Source organism: Lineus longissimus, chromosome 12 (assembly GCF_910592395.1).
Source record: "Lineus longissimus chromosome 12, tnLinLong1.2, whole genome shotgun sequence".
Taxonomy (NCBI): Eukaryota; Metazoa; Nemertea; class Pilidiophora; order Heteronemertea; family Lineidae; genus Lineus; species Lineus longissimus.
The window spans coordinates 1,031,023-1,049,861 of NC_088319.1; the positions used below are offsets into that span (position 1 = coordinate 1,031,023).

The window sequence follows — 18,839 nt, forward strand, 5'->3', positions numbered from 1 at the left end:
CATGTGCCCACCTGCGGGCCATGACATGAATACGGATACCGTTCCGGTTAGAGAGAATTTGACCTCTGTAACCTTGGAAATTAGCAATGGTCTCTCTAGGCCATGCCCTGCCACTACCAGTGAATGTCAGGCCAGTTATTCCGTAACTCAGTGTTTGGGGTTGGGGGAAGGCCTTGAAATTCGTTAATTGAGAACTTACCCTGGATACAGCCCGGGGGTCTGAACTCGGAGAGGCTGCGGTTCCCCGCGGCTGAACCCTCTGCCAGTAGACATTGGGGTTTGGTTCACCTTCAGCTCGGCACTCAAACACCACAGGTTGACCAACACGGACTCGGATCGGGCTGGTCGGCTGGACAGTGATGCGCGGAATGGCTGGAAAAAGATTAAGATGATTGGAGTAGGCCCAGTATGGGTTGTTTCGTCACACTAAAGATATGGATCTATTATACTGGCCATTGATATGAATAGAGCTGAGATATGGTCTAGTTGCCCATTCGAATCTTGAAAGAGGTCCCTGGTTCAAACGCCACATGATACGAGGCTCTAGGCAGATCTCTTTGTGTAATAGGGACTACGGTCTCAAAAACTCAAGTTGATGTGCTTGGCTAAAAGGGCGGAAAGCTCTAAATGCGTCTCCACCTACCTTGGACTCTGAGAGTAGCTGTTGCAGTCGTGGTTCCAGCGGTGTTGGTTGCCGTACAGATGTAGGATCCCTGCTCCGGTCCGTTGATTCGGTCAAATCTGATCACGCCATTTTCAAGGATCTGGGTGTTGGCCGTCAGTCTTTGGCCCTCCGCTCTGGAAACAAGCAATAAATGGGTTAAAACTCAGCAAAGTTCTGGCAGGAGATTTTATCATCTTGTCGCATGGCTGATGAGAAAATCAATCGATCAGACTGTTTGTGTGCCAGAGGATAATCTGCGGTGTATTGGTTTTTTTAAGCAAGAGGGCTTGTCACAGAAGGCTACAGTCATCTTCCTTATTCGTCAGTGTAAACTTTCTAATTGGTGGTATCATTCTCCAGGGAGTATTCCACCTCCAAGGATGGAGGAGCAATTTGAATGAGCCACTTTAGTTAGGCACCAATTGGATTGATTGGCCTAGTGACTCGGTCTTCAGCCAGAGCTAGAGTCCACCACAAACCATGCTCATGTTTCTCACTTGGTGGGATATTTTGTTTCCCCAGGTGAACAGATAATGAACTTCAGATTTATGTCTCATTCAAAGGCCTGCCTGCAATAGGTACATGGGCACGCATGTTCCAAGTTTCACGCAGTAGCCTGTGACAGATATTTCCGACTGACACACTAGGCCTAATAAAGATATGCTCCAGTGTTACCTTCGCCATGATAATGTTGGTTTCGGGTAGCCTGCAGTGACTCGGCACTGGAACAGAGCACTGCTACCAGCAGTCATCGTCTGCTGGGTCTTGGGGAAGATCTCGACTTGAGGGGGTTCACGCCCTGGAATATACAGCAACAATAACTGATAGGGACTAAACTTCCTTAATTTTGACAGCAAGTATGATCATTTTGAATATACAGTGGATAACCTTGGATGACCAGAAATCAATCAGGGGTTTCAAGGAGCAACCAGAAGGTGCTCACTTGCACTCGACCAGTCAGGGAACCAAGCAGTGACTCAGCTGGGAGTCGAACCCACGACCTCTTGATCATGAGGCCGACTCTCTTCCACGGTGCTACTGTTGTCCGGATCAGTGTTTGTTTTGGACATACTAAGTCTTGCGCAGTATTCCAATGTAAAGTTCCAGTCTTGAAATGGGTTCAAGTCATACTATAACAATCCACTTACTTTCGACTTCAACCCTGGCGCTTGCTTGATTCTCTCCGATAAAGTTCCGCGCGATACACTTGTAGATTCCTCGATCACTCAGAGATGCTCGAACGATTCGGAGGACATCATTGTTGACCTGAAATTTGAAATATTCATGTCTCTTTCAATAGACTTTTACGACTGAAGTTAAGTCAATGTCGAAGATCAAAAGTTACATACAAGTGTCTGTGTCTGTGAAAATGACACAGCATTATTAACAACAGCGCCTTCTCTGATTGGCTTCAATAATCATAACAAATCACAGAAATGATGGATGCTCAGAGTAAAAGCCTGAACAATTTTCCATGAGAAAAAATTGTCTTCTTCTTCTTCTGCGTTCGCTCTGCACTTGGAGGGGTCATTCTCCTAGGAGTAATCCTCCTCCAAGGCGGGATGAGCATATCCTGCGTGCCACTACGGTTTAAGGCACCAATTGGGTTTATTGGCCTAGTGGTCCGACTTTGGCGAGAGAGATAGAGTCCACGCAAGCTACTCATGTTTCTCACTTGGTTGGGTCTTAGCTTGCCCTGGCACAGACACCAGGTACAAGGAACCTCGGTTTTGAGTCTCGAAAAAAAAAAGTTGTCTATATGACTGTCTTTACTTGCAAAAATATGCTGCTAAAATGCCAATGTCACATTGCCGGAATCGTAAAGTTAGTGGCTAAGTACCTGATGGTTACTAGTGAGGTCTCCCCCACTCCACTGCCACGTGATCCTTGGCTGGGGCTGTCCCGTGACGACACATCGTAAGGTGCCCGACGTACCCTGGGCGAGGATGAGCTGGGCGGGATCAATGCTGGCCGCGGGGTGCGATTCTGGAAGTAAAATAAAAGATGTCATCATCACACTTTCTAATAAACTATAACCTAGCAGCGTTATATCGAAAAGCTAGATAGGATTCTTAAGTTATCTAAGAATCTCATTCACTTCTTAAGTAAGAATCTTAAGTTATCTAAGAATCTTATTCACTTCTTAAGTAAGAATCTTAAGTTATCTAAGAATCTTATTCACTTCTTAAGTAAGAATCTTAAGTTATCTAAGAATCTTATTCACTTTCGTGTACAAATAATACGTAGATTAGTCACAAGATTCTTGCAAGATTCACAGTAAAGATTTCAACTAAGAATCTTACAAGAATTCGTGGTATCAATTTCTATTCTTAAAGGGCTCATAGTGAGCGTTTGCCATCTTATGAAAACGAGACCTAACGTATTATCACAAACGTTCCTATCCTGCGCCAAAGGTGTTTAGAATACTGCACGAACCTTGCTGTCCTCCAACTACATACAGTGTCGCGATGACAGTACCCGTCTCGCCGGTTGTAACCCTCACATGACACTCATAATTCCCAGCATCCACTTTCCTCACATTCGGTATAATCAGTTCACCCCTCTCGACCCTTGACCCCTGTGGAAGCTGCTGTGCGCCCTGCTTGCTCCAGGTGATGGTGGCACGCTGGGTGCCTCGGACGGAACAGATGAACCGGGCCTCGGCGCCGACAGGAACTGTCAACTCAGAGCGTCGCAAGAGGGCAAAATTTGGTCCTGCGTCTGAAAAGCAAAACGAATACAATGTTGATTTCAGTCATTACTGGAGATAAGCTTTAGTCAGGTTTCATGTTCATGAAAGCATGAGCATGTGAAGATGACACTGTTATCCTTGCAGGTCAATTTTTGAGCAAAGCTCTCATTGAGGAGTAAGGACTGATGTTGAAACTTGCTGTGGAATGATAGTCACATGCAGTTATCCAAGAAACAAAGTAACTACCTATTCATATGACCATTCATGTGAATGTTCTCAATGTGGACTGTCTGGTTGTACCATTACTACACCTATAGACATGACCATACTTTGGAAAGCTCTCAGTGAGCACTTTTTATGGTACTATTAGTGGACCTATGGACACGACCTTTCATTTGAAGGCTCTCTGTGACAGCTTCTAATGGTAATGTTAGTAAACCTATAGACATGACCATTCATTGGAAAGCTCTCAGGGAGCACATTATGATGGTACCATTGGTATCACAATTGATTCTATTTCGGGGAAACGGCAAATCTTTAGAAAACTTCCTGAAAAGCAACACCGACTCATTCAAACAGCTCTCTGTGACAGCTTCTAATGGTATTATTAGTAAACCTATAGACATGACCATTCATTGGAAAGCTCTCAGGGAGCATTTTATGATGGTACCATTGGTGTCACAATTGATGCTATTTCAGGGAAATTACAAATCTTTTGAAAACTCCCTAAAAAACAACACCGACTCATTCAAACAGCTCTCTGTGACAGCTTCTAATGGTATTGTTAGTAAACCTATAGACATGACCATTCATTGGAAAGCTCTCAGAGAGCACCATATTTTGGTACCATTGGTGTCATGATTGATTCTATTTCGGGGAAATGACAAATCTTTTGAAAACTTCCTGAAAAGCAACACCGACTCATTCAAACAGCTCTCTGTGACAGCTTCTAATGGTACTATCAGTAAACCTATAGACATGACCATTCATTGCAAAGCTCTCAGGGAGCACTTTATGATGGTACCATTGGTATCACAATTGATTCTATTTCGGGGAAACGGCAAATCCTTTGAAAACTTCCTGAAAAGCCCCACCCACTCATTTAAACGTTTACCCTACATACCTCCCTTCACATAAAGGATCGTCTTCGTTGAAGCTTCTCCAGCCGTGTTCGATGCTTTACAGGCATACTCAGCTTCGTCCGTCTTCCGTGCGAACGGAATGATGAAGACACCGTTGATAAATGTAGCCTCGGAGTTCAGCTGCCCGCTTGTACGCGCCCACTCCAGTGTGGGCTCTGGGCGGCCCATGGCGATACAGCGGAATTCAACGCGTTCGCCATAGTTGACTGCCTGGTAGCGAGGTTCGATGCGTACAGTTGGCGACTCCACAGTAACTGGAAGAGCAGAAAAACACAAGGCTCCGGTATGGGAATACAAATTGCTGTCATTGTAGTTTATAATGAATGCAAATTTGTCCACACTTGGCATTAATAGCATTTTATAGACCTAGTCTTGTGAATTGCAAGATATATCAACGTCATTAAGAGGTTTAACACATCTGGAAGTATAAATTCTCATGTTTTTAACACAAAGTTCGAATTCAGTTCATAGAGACGTATACCTACGTTTTTCGCCTTGAAACTATAGGGAGCCAAACGTACATTTACGTCGGTTGGTGCTGAAGTGAACATATAAAGCATTGATAACACATGACTTACCTCCAACCGTTAGTGTAGCGATATCAGTGTCAATGCTGAACGGGTTGGATCCCGTACAGACGTACGTTCCCGAGTCTTCAAGCTTGGCGTTAGGGATAGTAAGGACACCGTTCTCATCCATAGCCTGGTCAGGCAGATTCCCTCCTTGCTTGGTCCATAGCAGGTTGTAGGTGACCTGTGAGGAAGGGAAGCATCATGAGCTGAGGGCAAAATATGGGAACATTCTAAGGGAGAAAATCCCACATGTGCTTCTAAAAACAGGTTCTTTTTCTAGCAACTCTCCTTGAAATATCAGACACAGAACTAAAGCCCATTTTATGAAAATATGGCATCCACTTGAATTTTCGTTTTTTTACGAAGAAGATTTCTGTTTTGTTTATGTAACTGTCACCCAAACAATCTGTCCAAGTAGAAATATTTTTTACAATAGAGGTTGTGGCAACTTCCAAGGCATTGTCAATCCTGTGTCCCTATCAAAAATCAAGAACTTAGAATTACCAATCTCTCCTCCAAACGGCGACTTCTGTACACTTGATAAAACCTCCCGTAACCGCCCTCTATACAGGATTAAGTAACTATACATTGAAGACAATACGTGAGACAGGAAATCGTTGTACCGTTTTTGTCGCAAGATTGTGTCATTATTACAGTTTGGGAAATTTCAAAAGGGTTTTATGAACAGTGCGATGCGTAGATATAAAGAGCAGCAGACAGGCGAAGAAAAAGCGGGTTAAAAGAGCTATAAAACCTTACCATAACGCCACTGACCTGATCGAATCAAATGAATACATGATTAGATGTCTGCGATGATTGCAATTCCTGATCAAAACTCCATACGTTTTAAAATCCTCGACGGTTTGTAATCATCAATGCACATCCTATCCAGATAGATCTCAGTCGTTTAATGCTTTGAAAACTGGGATAAATTCCAGCTGCATGCGCCGTTCGAGACTTCGGCCATAGCACCATCGACTTTTTTCACAACATTTTGGAGTTAACCTTACCATGGCATTCCCCGTATGATGACTGATTTGTCCTTCCGATTTCAGAGCAATTTGGTCAATAATGAAACCCTAATTACAAAAAGTCCATTGAATTTTAAGCGAAATTCCAACTTTGATGCCAATTTTCTCAAAATGGCCAAAACGGATATTTTTTTGGCTTTGAAAAGTTTTCAGAATTTTAAACTTATGAAAAAATTCAACTCTGAAAGATGAAAAATGTTCTAAGTCCAATTATTTTTTTCACTTGTTTTTTTTCTGCTCAAAATGAAGAAACATCATCAGCCCAAAAAATGTCTTGGCTTTGAAAATTTTTCAGAATTTTGAACCGATGAATAAGTTCAACAATTTTGGCGGGAAAACCTAATCATGCAATTTGTCCCCCGATTTTCAACTTCACTAGCGCGACCACCCCGGTAACGCGACCATTCAACCTCGGTCCCATGAGTGGTCGTGTTACCGGGGTTCCACTGTATATCTTGTTTTGCAATGAAGCTGTTTTAACTTTGTCCCCGAACCTCAGTTGTGGGGCACTCTGTTTTTTATCACCAAAAATTGGAGACCTCCATGTTGGGGCAACCAAGGGTTAATGATGGTTGTGGGTTAGAAGTTAGCAGTAAGGCCAAACCAATGACAAAGCAGCCAGGGCAGTGAACATTTTGGAAGAAATTACAATCACTCCATCAGAAGAAGGTACAATCACTCCATCAGACCAAAATCGTAGATCTTGTTGCTTGGGCACCCATGGGTTAATGATGGTCACATGATAGAAGTGAGAAGTGAGGTAAACGCAACAACAAAGCAGCCAGGGCCAGTGAAATAACTTTCAGTTCCCAAAAACTGTAAATCAGGATATGTTTCCCAACTTCTGAAAGGGTTAAAGCAGTTATCACATGATGTTATGCAAAAAGCAAGCGAAAAGCATATCAGACAGCAGGCATGCAAATTACAAAACTTGACCTCTGACCTGACTGATTCCCGCGCAGACGAACCGCACAGTAGTACCAGCATCTACCGTCAAAAACTTTGGTTCTTCGACGCGAACCGTGATGTCTTGTATCACTGAAAGCATTGACGATAATATTTGAAATAAAAGAACAAAATTGAAGGTTATTATACAGACTTTAATATAAATATGTTATACAATTTGTTTACTCTATATTCATCCCTGCAAAACGGTACACCCACACGACATGCGAGCCAACTGATGGCGTGCCACCCTCCCGAGATGATAGATGGGAAACTTAGCAAACAAAACCATCAAGCTGACAACCAAGTTAGAAAGAATCAAGACTGTCTGCTGGTACAAGTGTTACAGGCAAAGTAATCTTATGCATGAATGATGTAAGCAATAAAGAGTTAACATTTGACAAAAGCTTGCTAGGCCCTCTCAGAAAGTTGGTGAGTCCGCATAGACAGGCAAAACTGATTGCTCAGAGTCTGCAGGTTTACACTATTTTCAAATGAAACGGGGACGCCCTTCAGAAAACTGATTTAAAGAGTCTATTTAAGAAACTGAAAACACTCGCGTCACTGTTCTCATCGACCGGTTTGTCAGCATCTGGCGCCGCCGGTGCATCGGCGAATGATATATCGCCGCGCTTCGGTCCCTCGTCGACAAACTCACCCATCACTTTAAGCAACACCGTCCCCTCTGTCCGTCCGTACGTGTTGACGGCCGTACACGTGTACCCTCCGCCATCGGAGGAAATCAACCCGTTTATCGATAAGGAGTTGTCTGCCGTGACGCTTGCCCGCCGAGGTAATGGACGCCCGTTTGTACGAGCCCATGTGACCCGCATTGGCTGCGGACCTTGTACGTTACAGGTGAAGCGTACAACGTCTCCTGTCATCTTTGTAACGCGGTTGGGGTAGACAGTAACGACAGGTTCTCTTGATATAGCTGAAAAATAAGTTTGTTGCAGATTTAAAGGATCAGCCCACTCATTATTTTTGCATGTTAAAGGTACAGTAGGCAGTTGCTAGTTAGCCATCGTGTGTTGAGCTTGATATGCGCATTAACAGAACTTTATCTGGTTGGACAGTGTGATGAATAGTTCTGCTGTACTACGTGAGAGTAAATTCTCTTCTGGTCACTTCGTGAACATATTCCTGTTTTGAGTGATCCTTTAATTTCGAAATGACATGTTTGTACTCGATTCAAAACAAACTGATGATGCAGCCTCACAACGCTTTACCTCGCCCAACTGCTTATCATTATTGTGTAAATACTTTCACCTAATTGGCTATCACATGAGAAATTGAACTGGAACGGGATTAACCCTTTGACCTCAGCGATGACAGGCCCTGTCAATAAGTTTAAAAATCAACTTCTTCATAGTGCTAAGCATTCCACAAATCACTGATTATTAGTAATGTAATCAATAGAAAAGACATATGATTGGGACCTTTAACCAAATGGTGGCCATCTTCTAATCTAAATCGTCATGTTGTCACAATGACCAAAGCACTCATTTTCAGCGCTTTGGTATCCCATCAAATCAAAACTCACCAACTTTTTGGCATGATCCACCAGGGACCATCGGGTTGCCGGTATAACCAGTGTCGCATCGCTCACAGTTCCGGCCGACGTAGCCTTGCTCACATCGCAAACACGTCACACCTCCATCAGTATCTCGGCGACAGGTTGGTGCAAATCTAGGAATGGACAAACAGACATTACGTTTTCTTCTATTTTATCTTCGTTTCGACAATTTAAAATAAAATGACCAGGGCCATTAATATGATATAAGAGAATTGTGCTCACCTCATGTGGAGGAAAGATGGATAAAGAGCATGGCATTGTGTCATGTAGTGTTAGGTTTGATGTAGGTCCAAGCAGTTACAATTTCCCCAAAATGGCCAATTTACAGTATATTTGACCTCTGTGACCTTGAAAAGTAGGTCAAATCAAAAAAGACCCGGGTGACACATTGAATGGTTGTTAGAATTAGATGTACCTATGATACAAAATTGGAGCCAATCGGGCAAGTAATTAAGGAATAATAGCATTTTGAAGAATTTTGGATTTGGCCCCCTCCCTGGAGGCCAAACGGCATATCAGATCGCACCAAACTTCGGTACCTGAGATCAATTGACCAAGGGGTACATGCGTACTTAATTTGTGATCAATAGTCATTGCGGTTAAGAAACGTGCCATAGTACGGCCTGATGGCAAACTTACGCCATTTGACCTCTGTGACCTTGACAAGAAGGTCAAATTAAAAACATTGTGCAATATACTGTATGGTGGTTAGATGTACCCATGATATCAAATTGGTGGCAATCGGGCAAGAAGTTAAGGAACAATCACATTTTTAAGGTTTTTGGATTTTGCCCCCTGGGGGTCAAGTGGTGAATCATATTGGACCGAACTTCAGTCCCTGAGATCACCTGACTAAGGGGTAGATGTGTACCAAATTTGGGATCAATAGTCATTGCAGTTTAGAAACGTACCATAGTTACATCCTAACGGCCAATTTACGCCATTTGACCTCTGTGACCTTGAAAAGAAAGTCAAATCAAAAACCCGTACGATATGTGATGTATCCTTTCTAGGAGTACCTACCATAAACTTTTTATTGAAAACGGATCATTGATAAGAGACATATCACACTTTTTATGTTTTCAGTTTTGGCCCCCTGGTGGCCAAATCAGGAATCAGACCGGACTAAAATTTGGTCACCCAGGTGCCATTACATGGGGGAACATGTGTACCAAGTTTCAAGTCAATAGCTTCAGTAGTTACGAAACGTGCCCTGATAACGGGACAAACAGTCCTGAGACAGTAACATTGGCTGCCTGTGGAGCAGCGAATTAGATTTAAAACATTGGTGCTCATCTGGAAGAGCCTGCACGGTCGGGCCCCTCAGTACCTCGTTGAGATGATCAATGTCTATGAGCCAGAAAGGCACCTGCGGTCAGCACACGACCTATCACTTGTAGTTCCGCGTGCAATAAGAACATACGGCGAGCGGGCATTTGGCCACTCGGCCCCCACGCTCTGGAACCGGCTGCCGACCAACATCCGGGCAGCCCACCCCTTAAGGAATTTCGCGGATTGTTGAAGACAGAGCTGTTTAGTCAGGTGTGATCTTTTTATCTGTAAAGCGCCCGTGAACGAGCATTTTGCTTGAAACGGGCGCTATAGAAATATGGTATTTACATTACATTACATTACAAACAAGATGGCTGAAAGGAAGATCTTAATGTTTTGTTTACATGGCTTGTCTGAGCCAACATCCCCACCGTTGTCATTTGACTTGTGCAGCAAATTCAAGTGACACATAATTCATCCATGTTTTGCCAAAGTAGCAAACTGTTTTGAAGATTATCTTGACAATTCAGCACTTTGACAGAGCGTGCTTGCATAACAGTCAAAAGAATTCTATATTATGTAAGCTTGTGTCGCAATGTTTGAAATATCACAACTGGGTGAGATTTCTAACTTTGTACTTTACTTCCTTGGTGAGCTGGCTTAGACATACCCAGTTCAAATCATGTGGAAGAGTAGGCCTTTATGCTGCTGGGAAACAGCCAATCTCTGCACTGCCTGAGAACAGTCATTTTTATACCTGATGAACCTGGCCATCACCCAATTACTTGCTAACTCATTCGATAATGGATCAAGTTCTTAATGACCATAGAGGAAGAGGCTATTGGAAGCTGGATTCAGCTGTCTTGGTGAGATCAGCGTGAGACCTGCAGCACCCTGGGTGTATTCCTTCGCCAACATGACAAAAGTGTCTCATCAACAGCGTTGACAGATCATCATTGTTGAAGTTCAAGATGAGAGTGGTCTCAGCCAGCTCTGAATACACCTTATATGATTAATATATCCCTATTAAAGTCAATGTTAAATGTCAAGGAAGAAAAGAATGTATTTGATCAACTGATATCTGATGGGAAACTTGTTGGAAGTTTTGTTTTTAAATCATGTGCCTGCAGCAGGTGACACCACTCATGCTTTGATGAGTGTTTAATCAGCTGGGCTGGTGTTGTATTCTAGATCTTTCAGGTGCCTGTGGCTAGGGAGTCAGTGACAAATGTATGTTTTTAAACATCTCCTTGAAATTGTTGATCAATATTCTCACAAAACTCACAAAACACAAGTGCTTGTTGATAATTATGGATGACCCACAATGATGATTAGGCCAAAAGAGATTCACTGGAGAGGTGTGCCCCTCTACTCTTTGGTCCACAGTTCTTATCTATAGTAATAAAAAGATATCACATTTGTGTATGTACAGTATGTCTTTTAATAACGATGATCAGGCCAAAAGAGATTCACTGGAGAGGTGTGCCTCTCTACTCTTTGGTCCACAGTTCTTATCTATAGTAATAAAAAGATATCACATTTGTGTATGTACAGTATGTCTTTTAATAACCGTTATTAGATTCTTGGCATATCCAATTAGTATAGAATCTATAAAGAAACTGAATTGAAATTCAATTCAAAGAGCAGAACCCTCAATAATTGTGTTAACCAAACATTATCTGGTGACACTTTCCATTAAACAAACCTAATCTGACCATTATGTCACAGAATTATTGTGTGGACAATAACCAAAGGAGTGGCATGGCAGCCTGACACCGGGACAATGGACAAGGGATTAGGCCAGCCTAGACAATACAGGCATAGGCTATTGAATCAAATGGGTTGGGGGGTCACATGACTTAATTAGCAGAACCACTGCCCAGTGCATTTTGAATCAGTGCACAGTCTGTCTTTGGGCTGAGGTGTTTGGAAAAAACTGTTTCTCATTTTTCATTAACTGCCTGATCAAATTTATCTAAATTTGAGGAACGAAATTTCATGTCTTTTATGTCTAGTAGCCAGTAGATTCTTGGAGGGTAACCTAGCTCCAAACTGCTTTTCAACACTTGAATATTCGGTTCCCTGTTTTCTCTTCCAAGGAGTTTTTTCGAATTTTTCCATTGGTGATGACTAGAGGCACGTCAGCCTTGGTGTTAGCTGCTCCAAGTTGGGTAAAGTACAACTTCTTTTCTACTTTCCAAATCAAAACAGATTATGCTTTTGTTAACCTCATGGAACCCTGACAGATGATACCAACTTCTAATCTTCTCATCACAGCAGATTTTTGTTCAGAAATACAGATTTTGTTGATCAGATGTGTATCATTCTGTCTCGGGTTGCAGAAAAAACTATCTCGCAATGACCCACATGATGTGATGACACATGCTTTTCTGCCCCCTCTAGGGGCATACAGTGGTAACTAATAAACTGACTGCAAAATGAAAGCAGGTTGAACATGAGATGTGTATCATTCCATCTTGGGTTGCAGAGAACTTCAAAGATAGGAATATCATGGTCCTTGACAGCCACAGCAGCTTCTGACCTTTTCTTTGGCAACTTCATCAAATGAAAGTGAAATGAATTCTATCAGAATTGGCCGGTGCGGGAGAGAAAACAACAATCCCTGAAGAAATTGTATTTTGGATTAGGCATCCCTCAGCAGTAAGGCACCAGAGGTCAAATACAAAGCAACTCAAAACTCGACAGTGAAAAAAATACTGTCTGGCACCGCCATCCCGACTGTGGTGTACACCCGACTATAACAAGTGTAAAGGGAATATGCTGTTATGGATGTCAGATGGTGGTTCCTTGGCTTTGCAAACAATTTCCGGAACAACACCCCGCGGCGATACCAAGGACCGCTCCGCTAATCAATTGATTCGTTCGCAACGGTGTCAAAGTCGGGGACTAGCGAAGGGCGACTCGCTTCCTGTACCGGGTGCCAGAAAGTGTTTGCATTGTTAGCCTATAAACACGAGATTTCAATCCTTGTCTTGGGTGTCTTTGAGAAGCTGACCATACACAATTCCCAACCTACTCGTCAGCCATTGCTGAAAGATTACGTGGGTTATACGTGTTACTGGGATGTATTCAAGAAGATACCTGGGGCTGTTGGAGAGACTTCTTGTCTAAACAGTACCATTCTGCCCCCTCTAAGGCATAACAATGGTAAATTATAAACACAAGATTTTAATCCTTGTCTCGGGTGTCTTTGAGAGAACTGATCACACACAATTCCCAACCTACTCGTCAGCCAGCTGACAGATTACCTGGGTCGAACATGTTGCTGAGATGTTTTTGAAGAGAAACTTGTGGCTGTTGGAGAGACTTCTTGTCTAAACAGTACCATTCTGCCCCCTCTAAGGCATAACAATGGTAACTAACTAATAAACTGACTGATAAATGAAACCAGGTTGAACTAAAGATGTTCATCATTCCATCATGGGTTGCAGAGAAAACTAATCTCACAAAGACCCACATGACGTGTTGTCACATATCAACAGTCTTTGAGCCAAACATCAGAAATTAGTTTCTTCAACTTTTCGGCTGATGCATGCCAGAACTGTTGCAGTTTGTTGGTGATCTCTTTCTTTCGACTCTTTGCTTGGATCACTTCAGGTACTTGATGTAACACTTTTGACGGCAGTTCAACAAATTGTCCCTGAATGACCCAACTAGTCCACAAAGGGAAGACAACCAAGGTAAGACCTCTGAGCCCTGAGTTTCCTCATGAGCGCAGAATTGTGCCGGTTTCAAGAGAAGGTGAGAAAGCAGCTTCAGGAAATCACGTTGGAGTAGTTCTCTAATGGAGCAGATAATGAGTCGACTGTGGTACCAGCATCTGGCACTGGATACTAGCTGCAATCTCTCTGATCAGACCAGTTAATGCTCTAGCCCTGTTTAAGTAATCATGTTGCATCTTTCAGCTTATTTCCAAAGCCTATTGAATCGTTAAATGCCGATGGCCCCACTTGCACACTCAAGGAAACCAGCCAAGCCCAACGTGAGATCTTTGAGCATGGAGTTTACCCAGAGCACAGGTTTGTGCTGACAGATTCACACATTACAAAGTGTCAACTACTGTGCATCACAGACACATGCATAATGCTTTCTTTGAACTCAGAAAAGATACTTTTCAAAGAGATATTTTTTGTTCTCTTATCTTTGCAACTGTTTCATGTTAGGTACTGTCAGGGTTATATCATTCTCCCTCACCACCATAACTGCCCGCACGGACTGCACTGCCCCTCTTCCCAACTTAACTCTCCTGACCTGCCAAGCACTATAATTGCCTTTACCTTGCATGAACTTCCTACCTGCATCCACCTGGCACATTATGAAATAACCCCGACTGTATCACATGATGAAATATTTGCTACTACAAATCAGATTTATCAGATTTATCAGCAAGATCTTGCTAGTGGTGACTATAAATGCATCATTTCCGATTCTCATTTTTTTAAGGTTCAAGCATTCTACAGGAACACAAGGACAGCGGATCTTGGATTTTCATGGACTGTGGGATGACTATGAATGATTGTAGTTGAGGTAGGTCAAGGTAGGTGTCTCATTCCTGCAATTTTCAGCCAGTTTTAAGATAACCTGCTAAGGGTCAGAGATTTTTCAGTGAGATTTAAGAAATCTTGCTAGGCATCAGAGATTTTTTCGGCATGATTTAAGACATCTTGCTAGGCATCGCTATAAATGCATCATTTCCGATTCTCATATTTTTAAGGTTCAAGCATTCTACAGGAACACAAGGACAGCGGATCTTGGATTTTCATGGACTTGGGGATGACTTAATGGTATACAACAGGTATACAAGACAGGTGAAGGTTGCACTTGCAGATCTTGGAATTGGACTCGGGATGACCATGAATGACCCACCAGAGGTGGAGAGCCAACCGGCATGATTTAAGACATCTTGCTAGGCATCACTATAAATGCATCATTTCCGATTCTCATATTTTTAAGGTTCAAGCATTCTACAGGAACACAAGGACAGCGGATCTTGGATTTTCATGGACTTGGGGATGACTTAATGGTATACAACAGGTATACAAGCCAGGTGAAGGTTGCACTTGCAGATCTTGGAATTGGACTCGAGATGACCATGAATGACCCACCAGAGGTGGAGAGCCAACCGGCATGATTTAAGACATTTTGCTAGGCATCACTATAAATGCATCATTTCCGATTCTCATATTTTTAAGGTTCAAGCATTCTACAGGAACACAAGGACAGCGGATCTTGGATTTTCATGGACTTGGGGATGACTTAATGGTATACAACAGGTATACAAGCCAGGTGAAGGTTGCACTTGCAGATCTTGGAATTGGACTCGGGATGACCATGAATGACCCACCAGAGGTGGAGAGCCAACCGGCATGATTTAAGACATCTTGCTAGGCATCACTATAAATGCATCATTTCCGATTCTCATATTTTTAAGGTTCAAGCATTCTACAGGAACACAAGGACAGCGGATCTTGGATTTTCATGGACTTGGGGATGACTTAATGGTATACAACAGGTATACAAGCCAGGTGAAGGTTGCACTTGCAGATCTTGGAATTAGACTCGGGATGACCATGAATGACCCACCAGAGGTGGAGAGCCAACCAGCATGATTTAAGACATCTTGCTAGGCATCACTATAAATGCATCATTTCCGATTCTCATATTTTTAAGGTTCAAGCATTCTACAGGAAAACAAGGACAGCGGATCTTGGATTTTCATGGACTTGGGGATGACTTAATGGTATACAACAGGTATACAAGCCAGGTGAAGGTTGCACTTGCAGATCTTGGAATTGGACTCGGGATGACCATGAATGACCCACAAGAGGTGGAGAGCATACCGGCATGATTTAAGACATCTTGCTAGGCATCGCTATAAATGCATCATTTCCGATTCTCATATTTTTAAGGTTCAAGCATTCTACAGGAACACAAGGACAGCGGATCTTGGATTTTCATGGACTTGGAGATGACTTAATGGTATACAACAGGTATACAAGCCAGGTGAAGGTTGCACTTGCAGATCTTGGAATTGGACTCGGGATGACCATGAATGACCCACCAGAGGTGGAGAGCCAACCGGCATGATTTAAGACATCTTGCTAGGCATCACTATAATTATAAATGCATCATTTCCGATTCTCATATTTTTAAGGTTCAAGCATTCTACAGGAACACAAGGACAGCGGATCTTGGATTTTCATGGACTTGGGGATGACTTAATGGTATACAACAGGTATACAAGCCAGGTGAAGGTTGCACTTGCAGATCTTGGAATTGGACTCGGGATGACCATGAATGACCCACCAGAGGTGGAGAGCCAACCGGCATGATTTAAGACATCTTGCTAGGCATCACTATAAATGCATCATTTCCGATTCTCATATGTTTAAGGTTCAAGCATTCTACAGGAACACAAGGACAGCGGATCTTGGATGTTCATGGACTTGGGGATGACTTAATGGTATACAACAGGTATTCAAGCCAGGTGAAGGTTGCACTTGCAGATCTTGGAATTGGACTCGGGATGACCATGAATGACCCACCAGAGGTGGAGAGCCAACCGGCATGATTTAAGACATCTTGCTAGGCATCACTATAAATGCATCATTTCCGATTCTCATCTGTTTAAGGTTCAAGCATTCTACAGGAACACAAGGACAGCGGATCTTGGATGTTCATGGACTTGGGGATGACTTAATGGTATACAACAGGTATACAAGCCAGGTGAAGGTTGCACTTGCAGTTCTTGAAATTAGACTCGGGATGACCATGAATGACCCACCAGAGGTGGAGAGCCAACCGGCATGATTTAAGACATCTTGCCAGGCATCACTATAAATGCATCATTTCCGATTCTCATATTTTTAAGGTTCAAGCATTCTACAAAGGACAGCGGATCTTGGATTTTCATGGACTTGCATGAGGATGACTTAATGGTATACAACAGGTATACAAGCCAGGTGAAGGTTGCACTTGCAGATCTTGGAATTGGACTCGGGATGACCATGAATGACCCACCAGAGGTGGAGAGCCAACCGGCATGATTTAAGACATCTTGCTAGGCATCGCTATAAATGCATCATTTCCGATTCTCATATTTTTAAGGTTCAAACATTCTACAGGAAGACTAGGACAGCGGATCTTGGATTTTCATGGACTTGGGGATGACTTAATGGTATACAACAGGTATACAAGCCAGGTGAAGGTTGCACTTGCAGATCTTGGAATTAGACTCGGGATGACCATGAATGACCCACCAGAGGTGGAGAGCCAACCGGCATGATTTAAGACATCTTGCTAGGCATCACTATAAATGCATCATTTCTGATTCTCATATTTTAAAGGTTCAAGCATTCTACAGGAACACAAGGACAGCGGATCTTGGATTTTCATGGACTTGGGGATGACTTAATGGTATACAACAGGTATACAAGCCAGGTGAAGGTTGCACTTGCAGATCTTGGAATTGGACTCGGGATGACCATGAATGACCCACCAGAGGTGGAGAGCCAACCGGCATGATTTAAGACATCTTGCCAGGCATCGCTATAAATGCATCATTTCCGATTTTCATATTTTTAAGGTTCAAGCATTCTACAGGAACACAAGGACAGCGGATCTTGGATGTTCATGGACTTGGGGATGACTTAATGGTATACAACAGGTCTTCAAGCCAGGTGAAGGTTGCACTTGCAGATCTTGGAATTGGACTCGGGATGACCATGAATGACCCACCAGAGGTGGAGAGCCAACCGGCATGATTTAAGACATCTTGCTAGGCATCACTATAAATGCATCATTTCCGATTCTCATATTTTTAAGGTTCAAGCATTCTACAGGAACACAAGGACAGCGGATCTAGGATTTTCATGGACTTGGGGATGACTTAATGGTATACAACAGGTATACAAGCCAGGTGAAGGTTGCACTTGCAGATCTTGGAATTGGACTCGGGATGACCATGAATGACCCACCAGAGGTGGAGAGCCAACCGGCATGATTTAAGACATATTGCTAGGCATCGCTATAAATGCATCATTTCCGATTCTCATATTTTTAAGGTTCAAGCATTCTACAGGAAAACAAGGACAGCGGATCTTGGATTTTCATAGACTTGGGGATGACTTAATGGTATACAACAGGTATACAAGCCAGGTGAAGGTTGCACTTGCAGATCTTGAAATTGGACTCGGGATGACCATGAATGACCCACCAGAGGTGGAGAGCCAACCGGCATGATTTAAGACATCTTGCTAGGCATCACTATAAATGCATCATTTCCGATTCTCATATGTTTAAGGTTGAAGCATTCTAAAGGAACACAAGGACAGCGGATCTTGGATTCTCATGGACTTGGAGATGACTTAATGGTATACAACAGGTATACAAGCCAGGTGAAGGTTGCACTTGCAGATCTTGGAATTAGACTCGGGATGACCATGAATGACCCACCAGAGGTGGAGAGCCAACCGGCATGATTTAAGACATCTTGCTAGGCATCACTATCAATGCATCATTTCCGATTCTCATATTTTTAAGGTTCAAGCATTCTACAGGAACACAAGGACAGCGGATCTTGGATTTTCATGGACTTGGAGATGACTTAATGGTATACAACAGGTATACAAGCCAGGTGAAGGTTGCACTTGCAGTTCTTGGAATTAGACTCGGGATGACCATGAATGACCCACCAGAGGTGGAGAGCCAACCGGCATGATTTAAGACATCTTGCTAGGCATCACCATAAATGCATCATTTCCGATTCTCATATTTTTAAGGTTCAAGCATTCTACAAAGGACAGCGGATCTTGGATTTTCATGGACTTGCATGGGGATGACTTAATGGTATACAACAGGTATACAAGCCAGGTGAAGGTTGCACTTGCAGATCTTGGAATTGGACTCGGGATGACCATGAATGA

General features: G+C 42.9%; 1 protein-coding gene across 1 annotated transcript in view; it reads right to left on the reverse strand.

Annotated features, from left to right (window-relative positions):
- Window positions 1–18,839, reverse strand: part of LOC135497061 (basement membrane-specific heparan sulfate proteoglycan core protein-like) — an 89,563-nt gene that overhangs the window by 37,207 nt on the left and 33,517 nt on the right. The window contains exons 16-26 of the mRNA XM_064786753.1: window positions 8,590–8,735; window positions 7,705–7,980; window positions 7,045–7,139; window positions 5,077–5,251; window positions 4,480–4,752; window positions 3,101–3,385; window positions 2,505–2,650; window positions 1,813–1,930; window positions 1,340–1,463; window positions 644–798; window positions 200–372 (exon numbers count right to left, since the gene is read on the reverse strand). Of these exons, the coding sequence (XP_064642823.1) occupies window positions 200–372; window positions 644–798; window positions 1,340–1,463; window positions 1,813–1,930; window positions 2,505–2,650; window positions 3,101–3,385; window positions 4,480–4,752; window positions 5,077–5,251; window positions 7,045–7,139; window positions 7,705–7,980; window positions 8,590–8,735 (1,966 nt within the window). The remainder of the gene's footprint in view (window positions 1–199; window positions 373–643; window positions 799–1,339; window positions 1,464–1,812; window positions 1,931–2,504; window positions 2,651–3,100; window positions 3,386–4,479; window positions 4,753–5,076; window positions 5,252–7,044; window positions 7,140–7,704; window positions 7,981–8,589; window positions 8,736–18,839) is intronic.